This window comes from Lepus europaeus, chromosome 7, assembly GCF_033115175.1.
Source record: "Lepus europaeus isolate LE1 chromosome 7, mLepTim1.pri, whole genome shotgun sequence".
Lineage (NCBI taxonomy): Eukaryota > Metazoa > Chordata > Mammalia > Lagomorpha > Leporidae > Lepus > Lepus europaeus.
The window spans coordinates 56,424,071-56,447,775 of NC_084833.1; the positions used below are offsets into that span (position 1 = coordinate 56,424,071).

Sequence of the window (23,705 nt, forward strand, 5' to 3'; positions counted from 1 at the left end):
AGAGGTCTTCCATCTGCTGGTCCACTCCCCAAATGGCCAATGGCTGGAGCTGGGCTGATCTGAAGCCAGAAGCCAGGAGCTTCTTCTGGGTCTCATGTAGGTGAGGGACCCAGGGACTTGGGCCATCTTCCACTGCTTTTCCAGACCATAACAGAGAGCTAGATTGGAAGTGGAGCAGCTGGCACTCTAACCAGTGCCCATATGGGATGCCAACACTGCAGGCAGCAGATTCACCCACTAAACCACAAGGCCAGCCCCTGAGATATTTTTACTTAGTCCCACATTTTAAAGATGAGGAAGCTTAATCAGGCTTTAAGTCAAATAGCTGATGACCAAAAACCAAATACAACCACCTGCTGGACCCATTGGTTGCTCTGTAAGTCCTCTAAAACATTTAAGAGTCTGTTATCACTAGCATAATGCAGACAGAATCTCAAACAACCCGGTTTCAAGATCATCCAAGCTTCCTGACTCTTTGTAATTGTTGCCCATTTTTTTTCAAGCCAGTGCAATTCAGTTCTTTTCTGTTTCTTTGGATTTGAACCCAACAGCTTTTAGAGGTTATTTTGAGTCTTGTCCCATAATCATGGCTTCCAGTCCATGTATATAAGCCCACTAAGGAAACAACTCTCACCAACACATAGCAGTATTAAGTTACATCTTAATTACTTGCCCAGTGTTTTAAACTACAAGTCTTATTCAGGCCAAAAAATACAAACTCAGGAAGAACTGTTAAAAGCACAAATTATAATTCATGTTGAAATTCCATGCACTGGTCAGACATCACCATGGTCTTTAATACAGCAGATAGTAAACCTAAGAAAACCAGATTCCCAAAGACTAGGACTTCCCAGTTTGCTGAGATAGGACTATCTTCTGAAACCCAAGCCAGTTTCACATAAAAAGCCCTGGAGCTGGTGCTTGGCTCAGCTATACACTCATCTATATTGGAGTGCTTGGGTTGAAGTCCTGATTGCAGCTTCCTGCTAATGCTCACCCTTGGAGGCAACAGGTAACTATGGCTCAAGTAGCAGGATCTTACTTAGCTTCCCAATGCCTGAATTTAGTGTGGCTCAGGCCTGGCCACTACAGGCGCTTGAGGAGCAGTCTTAAATAAGTGGGGCTGATGCGGTGGCATAGTGGGCCAAGCCTCCATCTGCAGCACTGGCATCCCACATGGGTACCAGTTCAAGTCTGGCGGCTGCTCTTCAGATCCAGCTCTCTGCGGTGGCCTGGGAAAGCAGCAGAGTATGGCCTGAGTGCTTGGACCCCTGCACCTGCATGGGGGACCTGTAAGAGGCCGTGGTTCTGGATCAGCCCAGCTCTCACTGCTGTGGCCATTTGCGAGTGAATAAGTGGATGGAAGACCTTTCTCTCTCCCTGTGTCTCTACCTATCAAATAAATAAAATCTTCTTAAAAAGAGCACAAAGGAGTCCTGTTTGGATTCTTGACCCAACCCAGCTCCCTACTAATGTGCCTGGGAAAGCAGTGGATGATGGGTTATGTTCTGGGCTCATGACCTTAAACCTGGGCTAGCCCTGGCCACAGCAACCATTTGGGAGTGACCCAGTGAATGGAAGATACCTCGGGACCGGCACTGTGGCACAGTGGGTTAACACCCTGGCCTGAAGCACTGGCCTCCCATATGGGCGCCAGATGGGAGTCCCGGCTGCTTCTCTTCTGATCAGCTCTCTGCTATGCCCTGGGAAAGCAGTAGAGGATGGCCCAAGTCCTTGGGCCCCTGCACCCACGTAGGAGACCCTGCCTTCCGACTGACACAGCTCCAGCCGTTGCGGCCATTTGAGTGAACCAGCCAATGGAAGACTTCTCTTTCTCTGCCTCTCCTCTTTCTGTAACTCTTGACTTTCAAATAAATAAATTAAAAAAAAAAAAAAAGGAAGATACCTCTCCCTCTCCCTATGGCACTCTTTAAGTAATCCTTAAAACTGAGTCCCAATGCTTACTTTTCAATTAGGGTAGATTATCAGTTTCACTTCACAAATGAAAAATTTTAACCACAGTGCCTGTAAGTGCTGTTGGTAGCACTGAGGTGGATTAGCAGTAACCCAGGCCCCGCACACCTCGAATACCTGGATGCTGTCAGGTGGGTTCCGGCAGGGACAGGGATGTAGAGGAAGTCAAAGAACCTACATTCAGACCACCAGGGAAAAGCATTTGCTAGCATTTAATGAACCGTGTGGCTTCAAGCCACCAGGATACAGGCTCCCCCCACGCCCTTAATCTTCTCCTCAGCTCTTCTGCTGAAGAATTTGGCCTTCACGATGACAGGCTGCTTTGGGAGCTTTCCCTTCCCGAGAACTTTGTAATAGCCCTGCAGGAAGAGAAGAAAGTTTAGAGTATTGCACAGCAGGCGCCAACTCCTGATGGGCTCAAGTAAGATGCCCCTGAACCCACCCTTCCCAGGACCAGGGAGGCATGTATCTGATCTGGGCACTAACGCGGGCACTGGCTGCCCCACCAGTGAATCAAGACCAGCAGATTCTCTCCGAGGACGCTAGCACACCAGGACAAGGGTTGTGTCGGGATGTGACTCTAGTCTCGGCAAGCCCAAACCTCCCTTTGCTGGCCAATTATTACCAATAAACAGCAACAAAATCACATTCCGAAAGTGTTCCAAGTCTTGACCACCACAAAGTTGCTCAACAGACATTAGAGGCTGTGAAGAGGCTCAGCCTCTGCCTCCCTACTTACAAGGACCACATCTCCCCAATGGCACATATGTGCTTGTCTGGGGGAGGTCTTATTCAAATAATATAACTGGGGCTTCCATTTGGTCATAATTAACCATGGCAATTCCACCAAAAGGTGGAATTATCTAGTAGGTAACTGGAAATTAAGTATGGGTTTAGATTTTCAGGTGGGAGACCTAGTAAGATCAAGCCAGAGTTCCTTGTGCATGGGAGGTAGAACTACACAGGAGCAGTAAGAAGGATCCAATTCACTCACCGACCGCACCACATCAATGATGGGAGCAGCTCCAGTCTTGTTCTTGGCAGCATTTACCCGTGTCTGCTCACTGACCAACGTCCACAGCTTATCAAGGTTGACAGTTGGGCAGAAGCTCTGGTTCCTCTTTAAGTGGTAATGCCTCATACCAACTTTCCCGAAGTAACCTGGGTGACTGGGAAGAGAAAGCCACCACCTTTATAAGCGCGCTGCAGGTAAGAAGTTAATCTGGGTCATCTTTCTTACCTTCCCCCACTACAGTGTCAAACTGCTCACTGGTGTAGGAGTGACTGGCACAGAGCATATGCTTTATACAGTTGCTAAATTAAATACTTAGAGTATCAACTGGAAACGGCTAGCCTTATTTTCATGGAGCATAGTCACTGAGGTCCCACGACAGCGTTCCACGGGAGAATGGGAAAACACTTTCTAAGCACAAGGGGACCTAACAGTTGTGGAAGTCGATCTGAAGTATGTCACTAACCTGGTGACTGACTGTGCCATGAGGCCCACAGCCAGTGAATAAGGTCAGCAGTTACTCTTCGAGGACTCTAGCACACTAAGGCAACAGCCAATACCCAAGCGTGACTCTAGCCTCGATGACTGGTACTCCGTTTCCCCAGCTTCCTCGGTTTGTGAGCTATGGATGCCTGCTTCCTTACTGAAGAGGCCAGTCCCGCCTGGCCCGATACTCCCGAGTCAGGGAAAGCACGGCCTATGAACACTTACTATTTATCAAAGTTGATCCTGTGGTGATGCATGCCACCCGCATTGCCTCGGCCTCCTGGGTGCTTCCGGTGCTTGCCTGCAAAAGCACAAAGCTACCTGGCCACCCAGCCTTCCCCAGACCCGCAGACACAGGACATTTCCCCACACTCCACGCCGCTGCTCACAGCCCACAATCCCTCTTTGTTGCTCCTTCAGGACTGCGCGTTACCTTCCTTTTTAGCGTCCCAACCACAGCACTCCCCCAATAGTCCGTCTTCCACCGACTCCGGACTGCGCCCCGCTCATTTCTATTCCTTACTAAGTTCTCTAAAACCGGATTACTAGGAGACCTTGGGGGAAGGGAGCCCGGCTGGTCCGTACAACTCGACTTCTCAAGCTACCTATCCCACTCGAGAAGAGCGCGCCGAGGCCGATCAGCAGGGGAAGCCGGTACTCACCGATGCGGCCGTGGCCGTGGCTCACGTGGCCGCGCAGTTTCCGGGTCTTCCTCAGTCTGGATGGCTGTGTGGGGAAAAGATCCCGGTGGTAAGGCCGAAGGAAAGCGAGCAGGGGCCAATGCCTGGCACCCTGAGAGGGCGGCAGGCCTGGGGGGACAAGGGCCTGCTCTCTAGCAAGTTCGGCAAAGCTGAAGTTGCAGTCTCGCCCGGGGCCGCACCCCGGCCCGCGTGCAGCAGTTCGAGATCCGAACGCCGGGTCGGACACGCGGCCCCAGGCTCCCAGCTCCGCCTCAGGCTCACGCCCGCCATCCTGCTCTCCGGGCGACCATGCGCTGCCAGGAGAACCTAGCCAACGTCCGGAGCAGGTGGCCGCGGAGCCACGGGAGAAGAGCGCGAAACCCCGGCCGGCAAGGAAGCGGAGGCAAGAAAGGGCCCACCTACCATGTCGGCTGCCGAGACGAAAGAGGGAGGCCTGCGCGAAATCTCGCGAGGTAACGAGCACGGGGCGGGGCCAAGCCCCTCACGTCCGGCCGGGGAGGGGGCGGGGCGAGGCCTTTTCGGTCTCGCGGGTCTCGCGGGCGGATGACTCCTTCCTCTTCCTGCTTTCCTTGGTGCAGCCGGTCGTACCAGGCTCTCGGGCTGAGAGCTGGTGAACGTGCGGGGCGTCGGGGCGCTTTGGCGCGCGCCACCGCGACCTAGGTGGCGCGGGAGCCGCCCGGGCGGAGCCGCCCGGGCAGAGCCGCAGGGCCTCCGTGTTCCTCCGCCCCTCACCCGATGGCGCGGTCCCTTCTGTCTCTCCTGCTCTTGGTGCTCTGTTCGGGCCTGGTACTGTTGGTTGGTTGTCTCGGGGCCATGGTGAGGAGGCGCGAGACACCCCGCCTCTCCCGCCTCGGGGACGCCCTCGCGCACACCGCTTTGGCCTTGCGCTCCCCTTGTAGTTGAAACAGTGTGCTCCGACTCAGTACTTTTTAAGCGCCACGTTTGCGTGTTCTCCCAGCCCGACTTGACGTGCTGTGACCCCCTCCTCCGTACAGAGAGCCACTGCCCAACCCAGGCCCCATGCAAGCATCTTCCCTGAAACTTCTCTGACCCCTTCGGCCTTGGTTTCTCACTAAGCCGCCGAATACACAGCTCCTAGATCCTTAGGGAGCTACACTGGTCTTCTGACCAGATCCTTGAGTGCCCCGGGGTTGCTGTGCGCTGGAGTTCCTCTCATGGAATATATCCGCAAATAATTGTTGAAAGAAAAGGTTGGTTGATTTGTTATTTATTTATGTGAAAGGCTGAGTGACAGGGAGACAGATTTTCCATCCACTGATTCACTCCCCAAACGGTCACGACATCAGGGCCAGACAGATCAAAGCTGGAAGCCAGGAACTTAACCTGCTTTGCCACAGTGATGGCCCCCACCTCCTCCTTTTAAGTCCTAGTACCACTGCCTTCATTCAGGCCCTCCTAATGTCTCCTATCCGGAGTTTGTAACATCTGTAGTTTGCATTCTAACCCTCCTCCAATCCCTGTCCTCACCTCCACCAGGTTGGTATTAGGTGACTTTCATTCTTGTGCTTAATTCATCAGACTTCAGTAGGCCCCTCTTACCAACAGTACAGTCCCCTGCCTTTCCAATCTTACCTCAGCTCCTCCCCTGTGCAGGCATTTTGCGGCAACCATACTTGGGACATCCCTCCTGCATTTTTTGCCACTGCGTGGGTCATTTCTCATGCCTGGAGTGCTCATCCTCTTCCTAACCACACATCCCAAATCTTCAACCTTTGAGGCCCACCTTATTCTTCTTCCAAGAACATTCTAGTTCAAAGTGATAATAGCCAGTATTTTCAGAGCATCTTGCAATTTGCAAAATGTCTCTGCCTGAGAGTTTAGTACTACCAGTCTCATGTTTAAGAAAACTGAGGCACAGAAGAGTTGAGTGACTTATTAGAGGTCACAGTCAGAGCTTGGGCCTAGCCTGTAGTCTTCTGTCTGTGTATCTCTGCTTTTATCCCAGTGACCACTCCCCTCTCTGACCTCACAGCATGATGGTCTGTATCACCCCTTCAACCTTAATCATAAACTGCTTGTGTCCAGCAGAAAGAGGGGTCTTGAGAGTGTGGGGACAAGGTCTAAGAAGAGATCATTCTCCATTTGATGTCAAAACCGGCCAGCAAGTGCACCAGGAATGAGCTGAGCTACCTGGAAACTGCCCTCAGGCAGTTGATCTGTCAATGGAGGTAAGCCAGCCAGAGTCTTGGGATGGAAGGTTAACCATGAGATGTATTTTAACTGTGGCTAGAGCAGGGTCAGGACTGTGCAAGGAGTACAGGTAGGGATCTGGGTGGTGGGACACTCTTTCTGGGTAGTTTGCCAGGTTCCTTGCTTATAGAAGAGCTATATGTTGTCTCTCTGGCCACCAGGCTGAACAGAGGCCTTCCTGAGTAGACCCACTGCTCCAAGTTGGGTTCCATGGTCACCTGACATTTTTCTCATCAATGATTTGATCTCCAGGGAATTGGGAGTGCCCTAGGCTTTGTGAGAGAGCAGCAAAGCTGACTGCTATCTCTTGAAGTTGAATAATAGGCTGGTGCCGTGGCTCAACAGGCTAATCCTCCGCCTTGCAGCACCGGCACACCGGGTTCTAGTCCCGGTCGGGGTGCCAGATTCTGTCCCGGTTGCCCCTCTTCCAGGCCAGCTCTCTGCTATGGCCCGGGAGTGCAGTGGAGGATGGCCCAAGTGCTTGGGCCCTGCACCCCATGGGAGACCAGGAGAAGCACCTGGCTCCTGCCTTCAGAGCAGCGCAGTACGCTGGGCCGCAGCGCGCCAGCCGCGGTGGCCATTGGAGGGTGAACCAACGGTAAAGGAAGACCTTTCTCTCTCTCTCTCTCTCTCTCACTCACTGTCCACTCTGCCTGTCCAAAAAAAAATTGAAGTTGAATAACAGCCAGATAATAGGCATTAAATGACCTGTCCCTCCCATCAGGCACACAGGGTGTGGCTTCAGATGGCATCCTTCTCTATGACGTCTCTTCTGACACAGAGCATGGCCTTGTGATATCTCAGGCATTGGGCTGAGAGGGGGCCTCAGCACCCGTGCAATGAGCAGAAGGGAGATGGTGGCAGACAGCGGCCTGGTGAGACATGTAAATATAGGGCTGACATTTTTGGCTGCCCTAGGTCTCTCTTCAGGTGCCCTTGGGAACATCCTGCCACCCTGAAGTGGGATTTGGCGGGCTTCTCTCTGGGTTCCTGAGTTTATCTTCTGTCCTTCAGATAGCAGCAACACTATGGGAGGATCCAGCCCTGTTTTCCTGCTCTCCATCTTTACATTTGGATGCTGGGAAGTATTCTGTTGCTTTCCTTTTTCAAGTAGAGGAATGTTAATTTAAGATGGGAAGAGCTAGGGTTTCTGTTCTAAGAATTAGAAATAAATTCAGAAATCCAAATTTATTTCCGAAAAAAATTATAAAAAGCATATGTAATAGAAAAGATAGTACATTAAAGAAATTCTGAAATCACAATATCCTATCATACTTTTTAAAAAATTTATTTATTGGGGCCAGCATGTGGCATGGTTGTTAAGCCACCACCTGCAGCACTGGTTCAAGTCTCAGCTGCTCTACTTCTGATCTAGGTCCCTGCTAATGGCTTGGGAAAACAGTGAAACATGGCCCAGGTGCTTGGGCCCCTGCACTCACATGGGAGACCTGGAAGAAGTTCCTGGCTCCAGCCATTGCAGCCATTTGGGGAGTGAACCAGTAGATGGAAGAACTCTCTCTCTGTCTCTCCCTCTCTCTGCCTTTCAAATAAATGAATAAATTTTTTTAAAGATATATTTATTTGTTTGAGAGGCAGAGTTAAGGTGGGGGGAGCGAGGGTGAGAGAGAGAGAGAAAGAGAGAGAGAGAGGGAGAGAGAGAGATCTTCCATCCGCTGCTTCACTCCCCAAATGGCTACAACAACCAGGACTGGGTCAGGCTGACGCCAGGAGCCAAGAGCTTCATTTAGGTCTCCCACATGGGTGCATGGACCCAAGCACTTGGGACATCCTCCATTGCTTTCCTGGCACATTAGCAGAGAGCTGGATTGGAGGTAGAGCACCAAGGACTCAAACTGACATTTGGGACTTGAACTGGTTGCCCATATGGGATGCTGGTGTTGTAGGTTGGGGCTTAGCCCACTGCACCACAGTGTCAGCCCCACTGTTTTCATGTCTGAATGTCACCTTTCAGCTTCTGTCTAAACAGTATAGCTATCTGCAAAGTTGGTGATCACAGTAAACACATCCTTTTGTGTTCTGCTTTTCATTTAATACCATGACATTTTTCTGTTACACTACCTAGTCTTCATGTTTCCTATTAACAGCTGAAAAGTAATTTATTGTCACCATATACTGTAATTTACTAAGCCATTTTCCTGTGTATTGTTTTCATATTTTTGTTCTTATTGTATTCTTTACTGTCAGAGACAATGCTGCAATGAGTATTTGTATATATATAGTTTTTTGTCTTCTGTTGAATAACTTGTATAGGATAAATTCCCAGGAGTGAGATTGGTAGTTTATTACAGAGTATGAACATTTTTATGATTCATTTTATGTTGCTATATATATTTTTTCCAAATGGATTATACCAATTTATGAACCAGCAATAGGTACTATTTCCAGTTTCATTTCAACCTTCCAGACTCAGAGTTTTTTGTTTGCTTTTATGGATAATTTTTTTACATGGCATCTAGAGGGAAATCCATAGGATCACAGAGTTTTCAGTATAAAGTAAGAATGATAGGCTAGAAATTTCTTGGACTTTCCTGTGTTGGATAGATTAAAAAAAAAAAAAACTCATTGTGCTACATGGCAATTGTATGCGTAAAAGATTTTTTTCAGGTAATTATTCAATTTATAAATACTGTACAAATTTTGATAGCTTCAATAGTATATATGGCCAACAAAAAGTTGCATTAACACTTGACAAGGGCTTTTGTCACAGCATTGGTTTTTCAGGCTCCCTTTCCTTGCTGTAGAGAATGGCCTAGTGTCTCCAGGAGGAGTGAGGGTTTACAAATAAGCCAGCGAAGCACCTGGTTCCTGCCTTCGGATCAGCGCGATGCGCCGGCCGCAGCGGCCATTGGAGGGTGAACCAACGGCAAAAAGGAAGACCTTTCTCTCTGTCTCTCTCTCTCACTATCCACTCTGCCTGTCCAAAAAAAAAAAAAAAAAAAAAAAAAACAAATAAGCCAGCATTAGCTTCAGGAGCATTGCTGATTGTTAAACAATTAGGAAACTGTACCCATTTTTACGTACAAACAGTCCCAGAGAGGTTCAGTGCCCTGCCTTAGGTGAGTGACTGAGTGGAAAGCCAGTATCTGAACACTGTCTCAGCCAGTTTGATGCCGGAGTGGAGGTTAGTTAGGGGTGGGAACTCAGGGCTTTGGCACCTGTGACCCCTAGATGAGGCAGGTGTGATGGCAAGTTGGCTAGGGTGGGATGGGGAGGGATGGCAGGGGTGGCAGGGGTAAAAGGCCAGCATCTTCCTGCTTGCAAATCCCCATTCAGCCTTGATTCCAGGTCAGCAGGTCAGGGAGGACAGCACTATGCTGGGCATTGGGGAGCTTCCAGATCTGCCTTCCTTGTGGTTGGGCCAGCCAGAGTGGATCACTTGGCTAGAAACCCAGGCTCAATCTGAAGTGGAAGCAAGACCTGGACTGGGCCTCTATTCTCCATCAGGTTAAAGAGCCCATGGACAGGCCGGCGCCTCGGCTCAATAGGCTAATCCTCCGCCTAGCGGCGCCGGCACACCGGGTTCAAAGCTGGGGTGATCATGAGGCCCCTGGGTCTGGTTCAGTGGCTTTAGCCTGTAGCCCAGCCACACAACTCTCCAGCTCTGCAGGGCATCCTGAACACAGCCACTACTGTCTTGGACGGCCCTCTGGCACTAGGCTTCTGCTTCCTAGAAGTTTTGTTGTAAGCAGGGATGGAAAACCCTCCTGCCAATTAACTCAGAATAGCAAAATGTAGAGAGGAATTCTAGGATATCTAAAAGGAGTTTATCCAGTAATACAAAAAAGAGGAGCTTAAATATTTAAGTTTTAATTTCTTTTTGGAGGATAAAATGGAAGAAAAACAGAAGCTTGGCTTCATTTCCTAGTTACATTTTTACACACTGAGTGATATTGAACAAAGAGCATATTCTCTTTGAATTTTTCTTGTCTAACAAAAAATGACATTCATTCATTTTATAAATATTTATTGAATGCATACTGTGTTTTGGCTGATACATAGGTGCCAGGCAGTGAGGGGCAGGTGCTGTGGTAAACAAGAAAGATAACTCCTGCCCTAGGACTGTGTCTAAAACAGAAGGTGAACAAGCAGACAAATATATGTAATGTAAACACAATCTTGAAAAGAATGGGTGCTTTCTCATTGCCCAGTGTTTTTCCTAAAATGAATACTGTTTGGGTTATGATGTGTTCTATGTGATCCCTACAAAGAATCTTTGAAATTCTTACTCTCAGCATGCTGTCAAATGACTTGTTCCATCATTCCTTTGCTACTTTAAAGAAATCCAGTAAATATTTCCCTCCCCTCTGATTCAGATGTGGAGTGATGTAAAAAGAATAGGGCTTGTGCAAGGTAGTGTCACATGTGAGAGTTCTCGTCCTTCCGTATTTTCCTGGATGTTTCATTTAGTCCAGATTTCTCCCTGAGGTCACAAGCTGGTTGCTGCTGGTATCTTGTGTTTGATTTTTGATGTTTTCTAAATGAAATCAGTTGCTGACATTTAAAAATTCAAATAAAAATATGAATTTTTGGTATTTTGAAAAATTAAGATTTGGCAACACTGAACCCATGTTCTTTAAGACGGTTACTTCACTCATATAGACATAATAGCCCCTGAAGGCAATTATTTGCTATCCCTGGCTTAAGTATGATCTCCTAAACTCTATCTCTCCAGAGAGGCAAGAGCCAGGTTATAGTGAAAATCAGTGGATAGAAGAAGGAGGTAGAAAAGGGATCATTTGACCTTCCCCTGCATCCTCAAACCAGAAACTCATTGCTTGGGTAGCCCTTTAGTCTTTTACCCTTGGGGAGTTACTTCAATTGCTTACCTAAGACAGTGATGAAGTACCTGCTTCCTTATATTCTCACCCTACATAGTACTCATGGGTGGTAGAAAGCCTCCTACTGGCCTGAATTCTCAGGATGGTCCTGCAGTTCAATGCAGCAATTCTCTACAGAGTGATCCATAGACCCTATGGGATCCGTATAATCCTTGCAGGCTGTCTGCAGGATCAAAACAATTTTCAGAATGTTGCTAACATGTTATGTGATCTTTTCACTGGATTGACATTTATGCTGTGGTATCAAAGCATGGTGATTCACTGCTGGTGATTCAGAGCCAAATGGGAACAAGACATTGTATTCTTCACCACTAGGCATTTGCAGGGGAAAAAAAAGCAAGTTTAGGAATGTCTTTGATGGGTTCTTCCTTTCCAACTTGGGCGCTACGAGATGGCTCCTGCAAAGAAGGGTGGCGAGAACAAGAAGGGCCGTTTTGCCATCCACAAAGCGATGACCCGAGAGTCCGCAGTCAACATTCTCAAGCACATCCATGGAATGAGCTTCAAGAAGCGTGCTCCTTGGGCACTGAAGGAGATCCAGAAGTTTACCAAGAAAGAAATGGGGACCCCAGATATGGGCATTGATGCCAAACTCAACAAAGCTTTCTGGGCCAAAGGAGTAAGGAACGTCCCATACTGCATCCACATGAGCTTTTCAGAAAACGTAGTTAAGATGAAGATTTACCAAACAAGCTCCACCGTGGTTACCTATGTACCTGTCACCACTTTCAAATATCTACAGTCACTATGGATGAGAACCAACTGCTGATTAACGTTAAAAAACTGCAAAAAAAAAAAAAAATCATTGATAAAGCAGTATGATTTTTTATTAAATCTCAGTTCTTGAATATGCATCTCTTTAATATTCTGTGTGAAGAATTTGAAAGCATGCAAAAATTACTTGTGCTGTTTATCAAAGTGGGAAGTTGCATTTGTGATATTACTTGAGGTGCAAGCTAATGGGGCTTTTTTTTTTTTTCATGGAAGATCAATTTTACATGAAAAAACAATTGGTAGACAAACTGTGGCTTCAGAGTTTAACAGATTTTTTTTCCCCAAAATAAAGTGACAAGCCGGTGCTGTGGCTCAATAGGCTAATCCTCCGCCTTGTGGCACCGGCACACCGGGTTCTAGTCCCGGTCGGGGCACCAGATTCTGTCCCGGTTGCCCCTCTTCCAGGCCAGCTCTCTGCTGTGGCCCGGGAGTGCAGTGGAGGATGGCCCAAGTGCTTGGGCCCTGCACCCCATGGGAGACCAGGATAAACACCTGGCTCCTGCCTTCAGATCAGTGTGGTGCACCGACCGCAGTGCGCCGGCCGCGGCGGCCATTGGAGGGTGAACCAACGGCAAAAGGAAGACCTTTCTCGCTGTCTCTCTCACTGTCCACTCTGCCTGTCAAAAAAAAAAAAAAAAAGTGACAGTATTTGTTGCCAATGATAAAATTCAAGCTTTCAAACAAAAATTAGAATTCTGCTTCTGAGTTTGAAGGCTTGCTAGAACTTAAAGAATTTTCTGATGAGGTTAGAATTAATATTAAAAGTATGATTTTCAATATTTGGAACAACTACATTGGTCATTGAAAATAAAATACAGTTATACAAAATTCTAAAATTGTATAATTATAAAGTTAAACAAAAGAGCAGTTCAAAATATAATAGAGATTAGTGGGTTTTAAAGTGCATCAGAGTAAAAGATTTCAGATTGACATAGTTTCAGATTCCATGTTACAACTAACGTTTAAAAAACTACCACTTAGGGGCCGGTGCCATGGCTCACTTGGTTAATCCTCCGTCTACGGTGCCAGCATCCCATATGGGCGCCGGGTTCTAGTCCCGGTTGCTCCTCTTCCAGTCCAGCTCTCTGCTGTGGCCCGGGAGGGCAGTGGAAGATGGCCCAAGTGCTTGGGCCCCTGCACCCACATGAGAGACCAGGAAGAAGCACCTGGCTCCTGGGTTCAGATTGGCACAGCGCCAGCTGAGGCAGCCATTTTGGGGGTGAACTAACGGAAAGAAGACCTTTCCTGTCTCTCTCTTTCACTGTCTATAACTCTGCCTGTCAAAAAAAAAAAAAAAAAGAAAGAAACTACTGCTTAATGAATTTTGGTATAGTATTTAAGAAGAATATCCACAGTTATCTGCTAAGGCTATTAAAATCCTCCTGTCTTTTCCAACTCTATATCTGTGTGAGGCTGCATTTTCTTTGTATACTATAATCAAAACAAATATCAGATTGGCTGCAGAAGCAAGTATAGGAATTCAGGTGTCTTCTGCTGAATCAGACATTAAAGAGACTTGCAAATATGAAAAACAATGTTGCTGTTCTCACTAAATTTATTTTTTGAAAATAGTTACTTTTTCCTAAAAGTATGTTATTCATGTTACCATGTAACAAGTTTATTATTTTTAAAAAATGGAATTATTTTACATTTTGTTTCAATTTTTAAAAATATTTATTTACTTATTTGAAAGAGTCACAGAGAAAGAGGAGAGACAGAGAGAGATCTTCCATCTGCAGGTTCACACTCCAAAATGGCCACAATGACCAGGGCTGGGCCAGGCCATAGGCAGGAGCCAGGAGCTTCCTCCAGGTCTCTCACATGGGTGCAGGGCTCAAGGACTTTGGGCCATCTTCCTCTGCCTTCCCAGGCTCATTAGCAGGGCGCTGGATTGGAAGTGGAATAGCTGATACTCGAACCAGTGCCCATATGTGATGCCAGCACTGCAGGCCGTGGCTTACCCTGCTATGCTACAACACTGGTCCCCTCAGTTTCACTTTCTAATCTAAATATCAGTAGCTTTTACTTGCATAAACAAAATCTCTTGAGAGTTTTCAGTCATTTAAAAAATATAAAGGGAGGGACCAGTGCTGTGGCACAGCAAGTTAAACCTTGGCCTGCAGTGCTGGTATCCCATAAGGGCACTGGTTTGAGACCTGGCTGCCCCACTTCCGGTCCAGCTCTCTGCTGTGGCCTGGGAAAGCAGTGGAGGATGGCCCAAGTGCTTGGGCCCCTGCACCTGCATGGGAGACCTGGAAGAAGCTCCTGGCTCCTAGCTTTGATCAGCACAGCTCTGACTGTTGCAGCCAGTTGGGGAGTGATCCAGCAGATGGAAGACCTCTCTCTCTGTCTCTACGTCTCTCTGTAACTCTTTCAAATAAATAAATCTTTAAAAAAAATAAAAAATATAAAGGGGTTCCAAGACTAAAAAAGTTTAAGAACACTGATCCAATGCACTAAGCTCAGTGATACTTGAACTCAACTTCCAGTAAAGTCTACTCTCACCTTTACTGGGGCTGCTTCTGTGGCTATAACTGCCGCTAGAGCCCCAGAAGGAATCCGACATGAAAGTTAACCCATTACTTTAGGTAGCGGCGCCTTTCTGGGCCCCAAACAGCACAGCCTTCTCAGCCTTATCATGCTTTCTGCTTGACAGGTCTGCCTCCCAAAGGATAGGCTGGAGTGAAATTGTTCTCGAACTTGTACATTGCAATCCAGATTTGAATTCAATACTTTTTATTTTGCTTCTTTAAAAAAAAAAGATTTATTATTTATTTATTTGAAAGTCAGAGCTACACAGAGAGAGGAGAGGCAGAGAGAGAGAGAAAAATCTTCCATCTGCTGGTTCACTACCAAATTGGCCACAGTGGCTGGAACTGCGCCGATCCAAAGCCAGGAGCTAGGAACTTCCTCTGGGTCTCCCACGTGGGTACAGGGGCCCAAGGACTTGGGCCATCTTCCACTGCTTCCCCAGGCCACAGCAGAGAGCTGGATTGGAAGAGGAGCAGCTGGGCCTCGAACCGGTACCCATATGGGATGCCGGTGCTTCAGGCCAGAGCGTTAACCAGCTGTGCCACAGTGCTGGCCTCTTTATTTTGTTTCTTAAATAAGTACAAATATAAAACCAAGTAAGACTTTGGTTTGCTTTTAGCCTTTTTTTTTTTTTTTTTTTTTGACAGGCAGAGTGGACAGTGAGAGAGAAAGACAGGGAGAAAGGTCTTCCTTTACCGTTAGCCTTTCTAAAATTATAAAACTGAGTATAGTTTACAAATTATAATTACAAAGCCAGGACTCAAAATTAGTGGTGTTAATTTCATATGTAGGTGATGTTTTGCTAAACTAAATTGCCACTGTAACCTAAATGTGGTGCTCACTATTATGGCTAAGTTGGGCAAACTTCTGAATGATGGCTTCATTTACCCACTTCCTTCCTCTATTCCAAAGGCTGGAAACTTGGAATAGTGTCATTTAGACTTCACTCGTCAAGAATGCATCATTTATGTAGTAAGTGTGCACCTCTCCTTGTTAACCTGAGTCAAGTAATGCTGCTGGATGTGAACTAGATCCTAAACTTTTAACACTGCCTCTGAAATCTTAGTGTGGTCTAAATGTAGATGATCCTTAATATATTTATACCTTAAAACTCTGTTATCGGAATGAAACACCAATTTTTAAAATTATTGGAGAGAACTTAGGAAATTATGTGTGGACTCTGCTTAAGTACATTTCAGTAGTTCAGTTATTTAAGTACATTACAGTAGTGGAGTCTGGAATCAGACTGACCCGGGATTGAATTTGAACTTTTACTGGCTGGCTGTGCATTATCCAACCACTCTGAGCCTCACTTTCCTGCACCTGTCCCTCAAGTTTATGTTTAGTAAAAGTAACATAATCTCTCTCTTTTTTTAAATTTTTTTTTTATTTTTTACTTTTTTTTTTATTTTATTTTTGACAGGCAGAGTGGACAGTGAGAGAGAGAGACAGAGAGAAAGGTCTTCCTTTGCTGTTGGTTCACCCTCCAATGGCCGCTGCAGCTGGTGCACTGCGGCCGGCGCACCGCGCTGATCCGATGGCAGGAGCCAGGTGCTTCTCCTGGTCTCCCATGGGGTGCAGGGCCCAAGCACTTGGGCCATCCTCCACTGCACTCCCGGGCCACAGCAGAGAGCTGGCCTGAAAGAGGGGCAACCGGGACAGAATCCGGAGCCCCGACCGGGAGTAGAACCCGGTGTGCCGGCGCCGCAAGGCGGAGGATTAGCCTGTTGAGCCACGGCGCCGGCCGATAATCTCTCTTTTTTTTTAAAAAAACTTTTCATCTTTTTTTTTTTTAAAGATTTATTTATTTATTCGAAAGTCAGAGTTACACAGAGAAAGGAGAGGCAGAGAGAGAGAGAGAGACAGAGAGAGAGAGAAAGAGAAAGGTCTTCCATCCGATGGTTCACTTTCCAGATGGTCACAACGGCCGGATCCGAAGCCAGGAGCCAGGAGCTTCTTCCGGGTCTCCCACGCGGGTGTAGGGGCCAAGGACTTGGGCCATCTTCTACTGCTTTCCCAGGCCACAGCAGAGAGCTGGATCAGAAGAGGAGCAGTCGGGATCAGAACTGGTGCTCCTATGGGATGCTGGCGCTTCAGGCCAGGGCATTAACCCGCTGAACCACAGCGCTGGCCCCATAGTAAAAGTAACATAATCTCTGTCTCAAAGGGTGATTGTGAGGATTGACATAAAATATATAAAGTACTTGGCATAAAATTTGCACTTAATAAATTTTCTTTTCCAAATGAAAATCTTCAATCAGACTTGTGTACCAAGTAGGGAGAGGCCACAAGCTTTATTTCCAAAAACAAACCAAACCCATGCGAAACATAACCTAGCAAACACCTCCAGGCTTTTTCTACAGCAGAGATGCAGTTTGTAGGTGGGGCGTGAACCTCCAGCTCTGAGGAGGGACATGGCCCAGGCTTCTGAGGCCTCACTGGCCTGTCAATGAACTTCCTCTATCTGAAAGAAACATACCACCCTGCTTTATGCTTCATTTACAGGGAGTGGAGCTTGCTCGCTCTACACGCTGCTTCACGCCTGAGGATATCAATGGAAAAGCCCCAGGCACAGATGAGTGGCAGCCCTTGGCTGACCAGAAACACAGCTCTCAGAATGGACAGAAGGAGGCCGTGGTACTGACCTGCTCATTGTGCCGACAGGACCTGCGACAAGTGGGCTCTCGACTTCTACCCTGCCAGCATTTGCTCTGTAAGGACTGTTTCCAGGGCCTGATCCAGGAACTGAGGCACGTAGCCACAGCTCATGGGTCTGTCCCAGGTGGTAAGTACAAAAGCACCATAAGGTCACCTCCTTGTGCAAATCAGGCATCTTCCTCTTTTACAGGAACTGAATTTCAGGTGCATAAAGAATCAGAATTTAAGTGCCCAAAGGGCACTCACTGTTGAAAGCAAATCTTTGGGGGAATCAATGAAACAAACGCAATCCTCCTGATACCTAATATATGTTTTGCAAACTGGGACTTTTCATGTTTGGGATTTGCTTAAATTGGTGACAGATTAAGAAGCCCAGATTGGTTCAAAGCTTGGCTGATTTGTGAAATGGAGAGGATGTGTCCTGACTCCCCAGATCTTCGAGGTGGAGGGAGAATGGCTGGCCTCCCCATGTTGGTCAGGAACATATTCTGAACAGGATCACGCTGACTAGTGAACTGTTCACGATGGAAGCTGCTGCCCAGCAGGGGAGAGCATGTGTCTTGCTCCTGAATGTCAGGTTTCCTAGGAAACAATCGCATGGAGAACTGTGAAGTCCTTGGTGACAGGAGACAATTCCCTTCATTTCAGTATTGTAGCACAGGGCATGTAACAGAGGTACAGTGTGTATCCATTGAATTAAACTGTACAATGATAAAGTCAACTGCATGGCAATACTTGGAAGCATCATTATTGATTTTTGTTTGTTTGTTTTGCCCTCCACAGTATTTCTAAAGTGATTTGTAGCACAGATCTAGGCTCTCTTTGAGGCTTTGCAGTTAAGAGTAGGCTTTTGGCTGGCGCTGCGGCTCATTTGGCTAATCCTCCTCCTGTGGCGTCGGTACCCCGGGTTCTAGTCCCGGTTGGGGCTCTGGATTCTGTCCCGGTTGCTCCTCTTCCAGTCCAGCTCTCTGCTGTGGCCTGGGAGGGCAGTGGAGGATGGCCCAAGTGTTTGGGCCCTGCACCCGCATGGGAGACCAGGAGGAAGCACCTGGCTCCTGGCTTCAGATCGGCGCAGTGCTGGCCATGGCAGCCATTTTGGGGGTGAACCAAGGGAAGGAAGACCTTTCTCTCTGTCTCTCTCTCACTGTCTAACTCTGCCTGTCAAAAAAAAAAAAAAAAAAAAAAAAAAAAAAAAGAGTAGGCTTTTAATCTGGAGTTAGAGCCCCCTGAACCCATGGATGGGCTACTTAACCTCTCTGAGTCTGATTAGAGTTTGGAGCACAGAAAATATGCAATCTACTTTAATTTTTCATGTTAATGTATGATTTTTAAGTTTATAACTTAAACTTAGTTCTTCATTAAAGCCTTTAATTTTAATTTATAGATCTTATTCTACTTATAGATGGAGTGCATTTCAACAATGACTTTAGGGCCTTTGATGACTGAACTTTTTTTTTTTTTTTTGACAGGCAGAGTGGACAATGAGAGAGAGAGAGAGGGAGAGATAGGTCTTCCTTTGCCGTTGGTTCACCCTCCAATGGCCGCCGTGGCCAGCACACCGTGCTGATCCGAAGCCAGGAGCCAGGTGCTTCTCCTGGTCTCCCATGGGGTGCAGGGCCCAAGCACTTGGGCCATCCTCCACTGCACTCCTGGGCCATAGCAGAGAGCTGGCCTGGAAGAGGGGCAACCAGGACAGAATCCGGCGCCCCCACCAGGACTAGAACCCGGTGTGCCGGCGCCGCAAGGCGGAGGATTAGCCTGTTGAGCCACGGCGCTGGCCTCTGAACTTATTTCTAAACTTTGTTGATATTTACCTTTATGTTAATCTTTATACATGAAATATTTTCTTTTTAAATACTTCAGTACTTCAAACAGGCATTCCTAGTTACTTAAAGAATGCTTGGAAATCCAGGAATCTAAATTTTATAAATAAGATGAATCATATATGTGTCTTTTTTTATAAAAGATTTATTTATTATATGAAAGGCAGAGTTACAGAGAGGCAGAGGCAGAGAGAGAGGTCTTCCATCTGCTGGTTGACTCTCCAATTGGCTGCAACAGCCTGAGCTGCACCGATCTGAAGCCAGGGGCCAGGAGCTTCTTCCGGGTCTCCCATGTGGGTGCAGGGGCCCAAGGACTTGGGCCATCCTCCACTGCTATCCCAGGCCATAGCAGGGAGTTGGATTGGAAGTGGAGCAGCCTGATCTTGAAGCGGTGCCCATATGGGATGCTGGCACTGCAGTCAGTGGCTTTACCCACTACGCCACAGCGCTGGCCCCTGTATATATGTCTTTAAAGTTCTATCATTGTTGAATATAATCCACTAGGAAGATAATCAAAGAAACAAAAAGTGACAGAAAGTAACAAATGTTGGCAAGGATGTTAAAACATAAAACTGTTGGAGGGAATGTATAGTAATATTGCCTCTACAGAAAGCAATATGGTGGTTCCTCAAAAGATTAAAAACAAAATTACTCTATGATCCAGTTGGTCCATTTCTGGATATACTGATGAACCTGAAAGAATTTAGAGCCGAGAGAGAGATATCTATGCCTGTGTTCATAGCAGCTTTATTCACAAGAGCCCAAAGGTGGAAGAAACCCAACTGTTCATAGACAGATGAATGGATAAATAAAATGTGTTTTATACCTACAATAGGATATTTAACTTTAGTAAGGAAGGAAATTCTGACATATTACAATATTGAGGGCATTATGCTGAATGAAGTTAGCCAGTCACAAAAGGCCAAAGACTATATGATTCTGATTACATAAAGTATCTAGAGTAGCCAGATGTATAGCCAGGGGCAAGGAGAGTATGAGGAGTTGTTGTTTAATGGGCATAGAATTTCGGTTTTGCCTATAAGTATTTTCAAAATTATTTTTAAAAAATATTTATTTTATTTATTTGAAAGAGTTGGAGGGGGGGGGGTGTCTTCCATCTGCTAGTTCACTCCCCAAATGAGCTGAGCCGATCCAAAGCCAGGAGCCAGGAACTTCTGGGTCTCCCACATGGTTGCAGGGGGCTAAGGACTTGGGCCGTGCTCTATTGCTTTCCCAGGCATATTAGCAGGGAGCTGGATCGGAAGTGGAGATGCCAGGACTTGAACTGGCACCCATATGGGATGCCAGCACTGCAGGCTGGGGCTTTAACCTGATGCACCACAGTGCCAGTCCCTTTCTTAAGTTTTATTTCTTTGAAAGGCAGAGTGACAGATGGGAACATAGAGGAAAAAGTGAGAGAGAGAGAGACAGAGAGAGAGAGAGACGGAGAGAGAGAGAGAGAGAGTGTTTCCATTTGCTCATTTATTCCACGAATACCTGCAACAGCCAGGGCTGGGCCAGGCTGAGGTCAGGAGCCAGAAACTCCATTTAGGTCTGGTAAATGGGTGGCAGCAACCCAAGTACCTGATCATCATCTTCTCCTTCTCAAACACATTAGCAGGAAGCTGGATCAGAAGTGGCAGTGGGACATGATCCCAGGAACTCCAATATGGAATGCAGGCATCCCAGAGGGGGATTGAATTTTTGGTACTACAATGCCGACATCATTACCTATTTTTTAATGATTTTTGTTGTTGTTGAATTGTGAGTTCTTTATATATTCTAGATATCAATCCCTTATTTGATACATGATTTGGAAATATTTTCTCCCATGCTCTAGGTTGCTTTTCCATTCTGCTGTTTCCTTTGATGTAAAAACGTTTTTAATTTTGATGATATATATCACCTAATTTTTCTTTTCTTGCCTGTGCTTTTAGTGTCATATCCAAGAAACCAGTGCCCAATCCATTGTCATGAAGCTTTCCCCTTATGTTTTCTTCAAAGGATTTTAGAAAAACCCTTAGAAGAGTTTTAGCTCTTATCTTTAGATCTTTGATCTCAGGATTTTTAATGTGAACAATGATGTACATCTCAAGGCTTTTTTTGACTCTAAAACCAGAACATTAAATTCTTATTAATGACAGTTATTAGAATCATAGTGTTTGTTATTTTAAGTATGATAGAGAATAAAAACATAAACTTTGGTGTGTATATCTCTGAGCATCTGAACAGTCTGCTCTGATCTGTTGCCACGTGCTCACTTACTTCATTTATTTGTACCTGAGGTTTTTTTGCCTCTAGATGGGGAGGATAAAGTAGTAATTCATAGGATTGTTGTAAAGATTAAACAAGAGCACGTACATAAAGCATTTTATACTGTGCCTAGTGTACAGTAAGAAACTAAGAGATGTATAACGGTGCTGTTATTTAGAACCTGTGAAATTGAAATGGAGTGTATGTGTCGGGGAGCCTGTTAGATATAAATGTGCTTGATTTAGAGCCAGATAGGCAATTTCTTAAAAAGTTGCATTTTTTTAATATGTCCTGTAGTATGGCTAAGCCATTGTTACCTTCCATGTGTGTGTTTATGGGTGAAGAGTAGAGTAAGCTCCCCCTTTATTACTTGCGGTTATTAGGACTCTTTGCACTGTAGTCTTCATTGGCTTGTGTATCTAGTCTCCTCCACAGGTATAAATTGTCTACTCTGTGCCAGGTCCTGTGCCATTTAGGGTCCAGAGAAGAAAACACAGGGTCCTTGACTTCAAGGAGCCCCTCTTCTAAGGACAGTTAACAGTTAAGTAAACAGATTATAATAATGGAGCAAGAGAAAATTTTTAAAATTTCAAGCAAAGGAACAATTCCGGGAGGGTCTCCATGTGTTAGGACTGCTGGCTATCAGTTGCTCACTGAATATTTTCTGAAGAACTAAAAGAAAGGCCCCTGAATGAGCTATCTGATAAAAGGCAGAGCTGTCACCCATCTCTGGCAATTCGATACCTGAATGTAGACTTCCCTGGTCTGTAGTTTGAGAAGACATGTTTGGGATTCTGGTTCAGTGGAAAGAGCTTTTTAATGCTGCCACTTTATATAGCAGAATAGGAGCACAGACTTTCTAGAAGATTTATCCTTTCTGCCAATCTGTGGTTCTTGAAAGTAAAATGTGGTAGCAGGTAGAGGGATAGCAGGGGAGATGGATTGAGACTGAGGAATAAATAGGCTCCTAGCAGCAATGTCTCCAGCTAGATGGTACCACATTGATCACATGGGGTTCAATCCATTTCTATGAATTTATTTCTCCTGGTTGCTGGGCGGGGATGAGAAGTTATTGTGTTGAATGGAAAAGGGCCTTTGTCTGGGCTCAGGATTTTTTTTAGATGCTTTTCTACTCTAATCTCTTACTGGAACTCCTGCAAGTTTGTACTCCAGTGCCAGGGCTTGAAACCTAGAGGATGGCAGGGAGTGGGCATCTCATTAGGTGGGAGTGGGCATCTCATTAGGCGGGAGTGGGCATCTCATTAGGCAGGAGTGGGCATCTCATTAGGTGGGACTGTGCCTTCCATTTCTACAACCCCATAGCCCAACACAGAACATGATTTGTGACGGGGCACAAGTGAATATTTGCTGAACAAGTGACTTAATCAGTGAATCCACAAAGATCCCCCAGATCTTGCCTGGAAGGCTTTCCTCACTTGCGATGCTGCCCCTTTTCTATCTTCCAGTTGGAGGCACAAAACACATTTAGTAGGTATTTCCTTGTTAAATGTTGTGCTAGGCACTTGTGCTATATTGTCTTTTCTAAATTTCATATGTATGATGATTCACATTTATAGATGAGAAGCCTGGAGAATGAGAAACTAAGAGTCTGAGGTCGAGGTCTGATAACTACTAAGGGCCTGGTCAGGTAAAACTCAATGTTTGACCTCTGTACATTGGAGCACTTTGCTTAGGGAGGGAGTCCTCAGTCACCGCCAATCCCTGAGCTGACTCCATGGAGAATCTCTGAGGAAAGAACAAAGCTTGCAGCCCGATCCATCAAATGCAAATCTTTATTCATTTTTAATTAAAAGTTTCATTAATTGACAAATACAATTGTATGTGTTTACTGTGGATAGAATGTTTTGAAGTGTAAGTAACTGTGGAATGACTGAGTCCAGTCCATTTGCATAAGAATCACCTTTCATAGTGAAAACACTCTTTATCCATTCTCAGAAATTTTCAAGATAACTGTATTATAACTAGAGTAACTATGCCATACGTAAAATCTGTTGAAATTATTCCTCCTATCCAACTGAAATTTTGTATCCTTTGACCAACATCTCCCCGACCACTCCCTCTTACCAACAGCTCCTAGCAATCACCCTTCTGCTTCTATGAGATCAACATTTTTAGATTCCACCTGTTAGTGAGATTATGAGGTATTCATTTGTCTTTCTATACCGGATTTATTTCACTTAACATAGTGTTCTTCAGGTTCATCCATGTTTTGTAAATGACAGGGTTTTCTTCTTGTGTATAGCTGAGTGGTATTCCTCTGTGTATGTGTGTGGTGTTTCCTTTATTCATTAATCTATTTTTTCAAATTTTTTTTGAAAGACAGAGTTAGACAGTGAGAGAGAGAGACAGACAGAGAGAAAGATCTTCCTTTTTCCGTTGGTTCACCCCCTAAGTAGCTGCT

General features: G+C 45.9%; 2 protein-coding genes, 2 non-coding genes and 1 pseudogene across 7 annotated transcripts in view; 2 read left to right on the forward strand and 3 right to left on the reverse strand.

Moving 5' to 3' along the window:
- Nucleotides 1-2,167: 2,167 nt before the first annotated feature.
- On the reverse strand, nucleotides 2,168-5,816 carry RPL27A (ribosomal protein L27a). Its single transcript, XM_062197506.1, has 6 exons — nucleotides 5,767-5,816; nucleotides 4,830-5,245; nucleotides 4,135-4,653; nucleotides 3,698-3,773; nucleotides 2,969-3,143; nucleotides 2,168-2,333 (listed from the first exon to the last, which is right to left on the reverse strand). The coding sequence occupies exons 1-6, from the start codon at nucleotides 5,814-5,816 to the stop codon at nucleotides 2,205-2,207; spliced, it is 1,365 nt and encodes a 454-aa protein (XP_062053490.1). The 3' UTR covers nucleotides 2,168-2,204.
- Nucleotides 2,436-2,565, reverse strand: LOC133764955 (small nucleolar RNA SNORA3/SNORA45 family). The gene has a single exon (XR_009866522.1). It is a non-coding gene; the product is annotated as a small nucleolar RNA SNORA3/SNORA45 family (small nucleolar RNA).
- LOC133764954 (small nucleolar RNA SNORA3/SNORA45 family) lies at nucleotides 3,440-3,569 on the reverse strand. Its single transcript, XR_009866521.1, has one exon. It is a non-coding gene; the product is annotated as a small nucleolar RNA SNORA3/SNORA45 family (small nucleolar RNA).
- A 465-nt stretch (nucleotides 5,817-6,281) lies between the features above and the next one.
- TRIM66 (tripartite motif containing 66) overlaps nucleotides 6,282-23,705 on the forward strand; it is a 75,519-nt gene continuing 58,095 nt past the window's right edge. For all 4 annotated transcript variants that reach the window (XM_062196551.1, XM_062196552.1, XM_062196553.1 and 1 more), the window contains exons 1-2: nucleotides 6,282-6,362; nucleotides 17,055-17,334. In XM_062196551.1, the coding sequence (XP_062052535.1) occupies nucleotides 6,357-6,362; nucleotides 17,055-17,334 (286 nt within the window). In that variant the 5' untranslated portion in view covers nucleotides 6,282-6,356. The remainder of the gene's footprint in view (nucleotides 6,363-17,054; nucleotides 17,335-23,705) is intronic.
- LOC133764851 (large ribosomal subunit protein eL31-like) lies at nucleotides 9,649-12,012 on the forward strand (annotated as a pseudogene).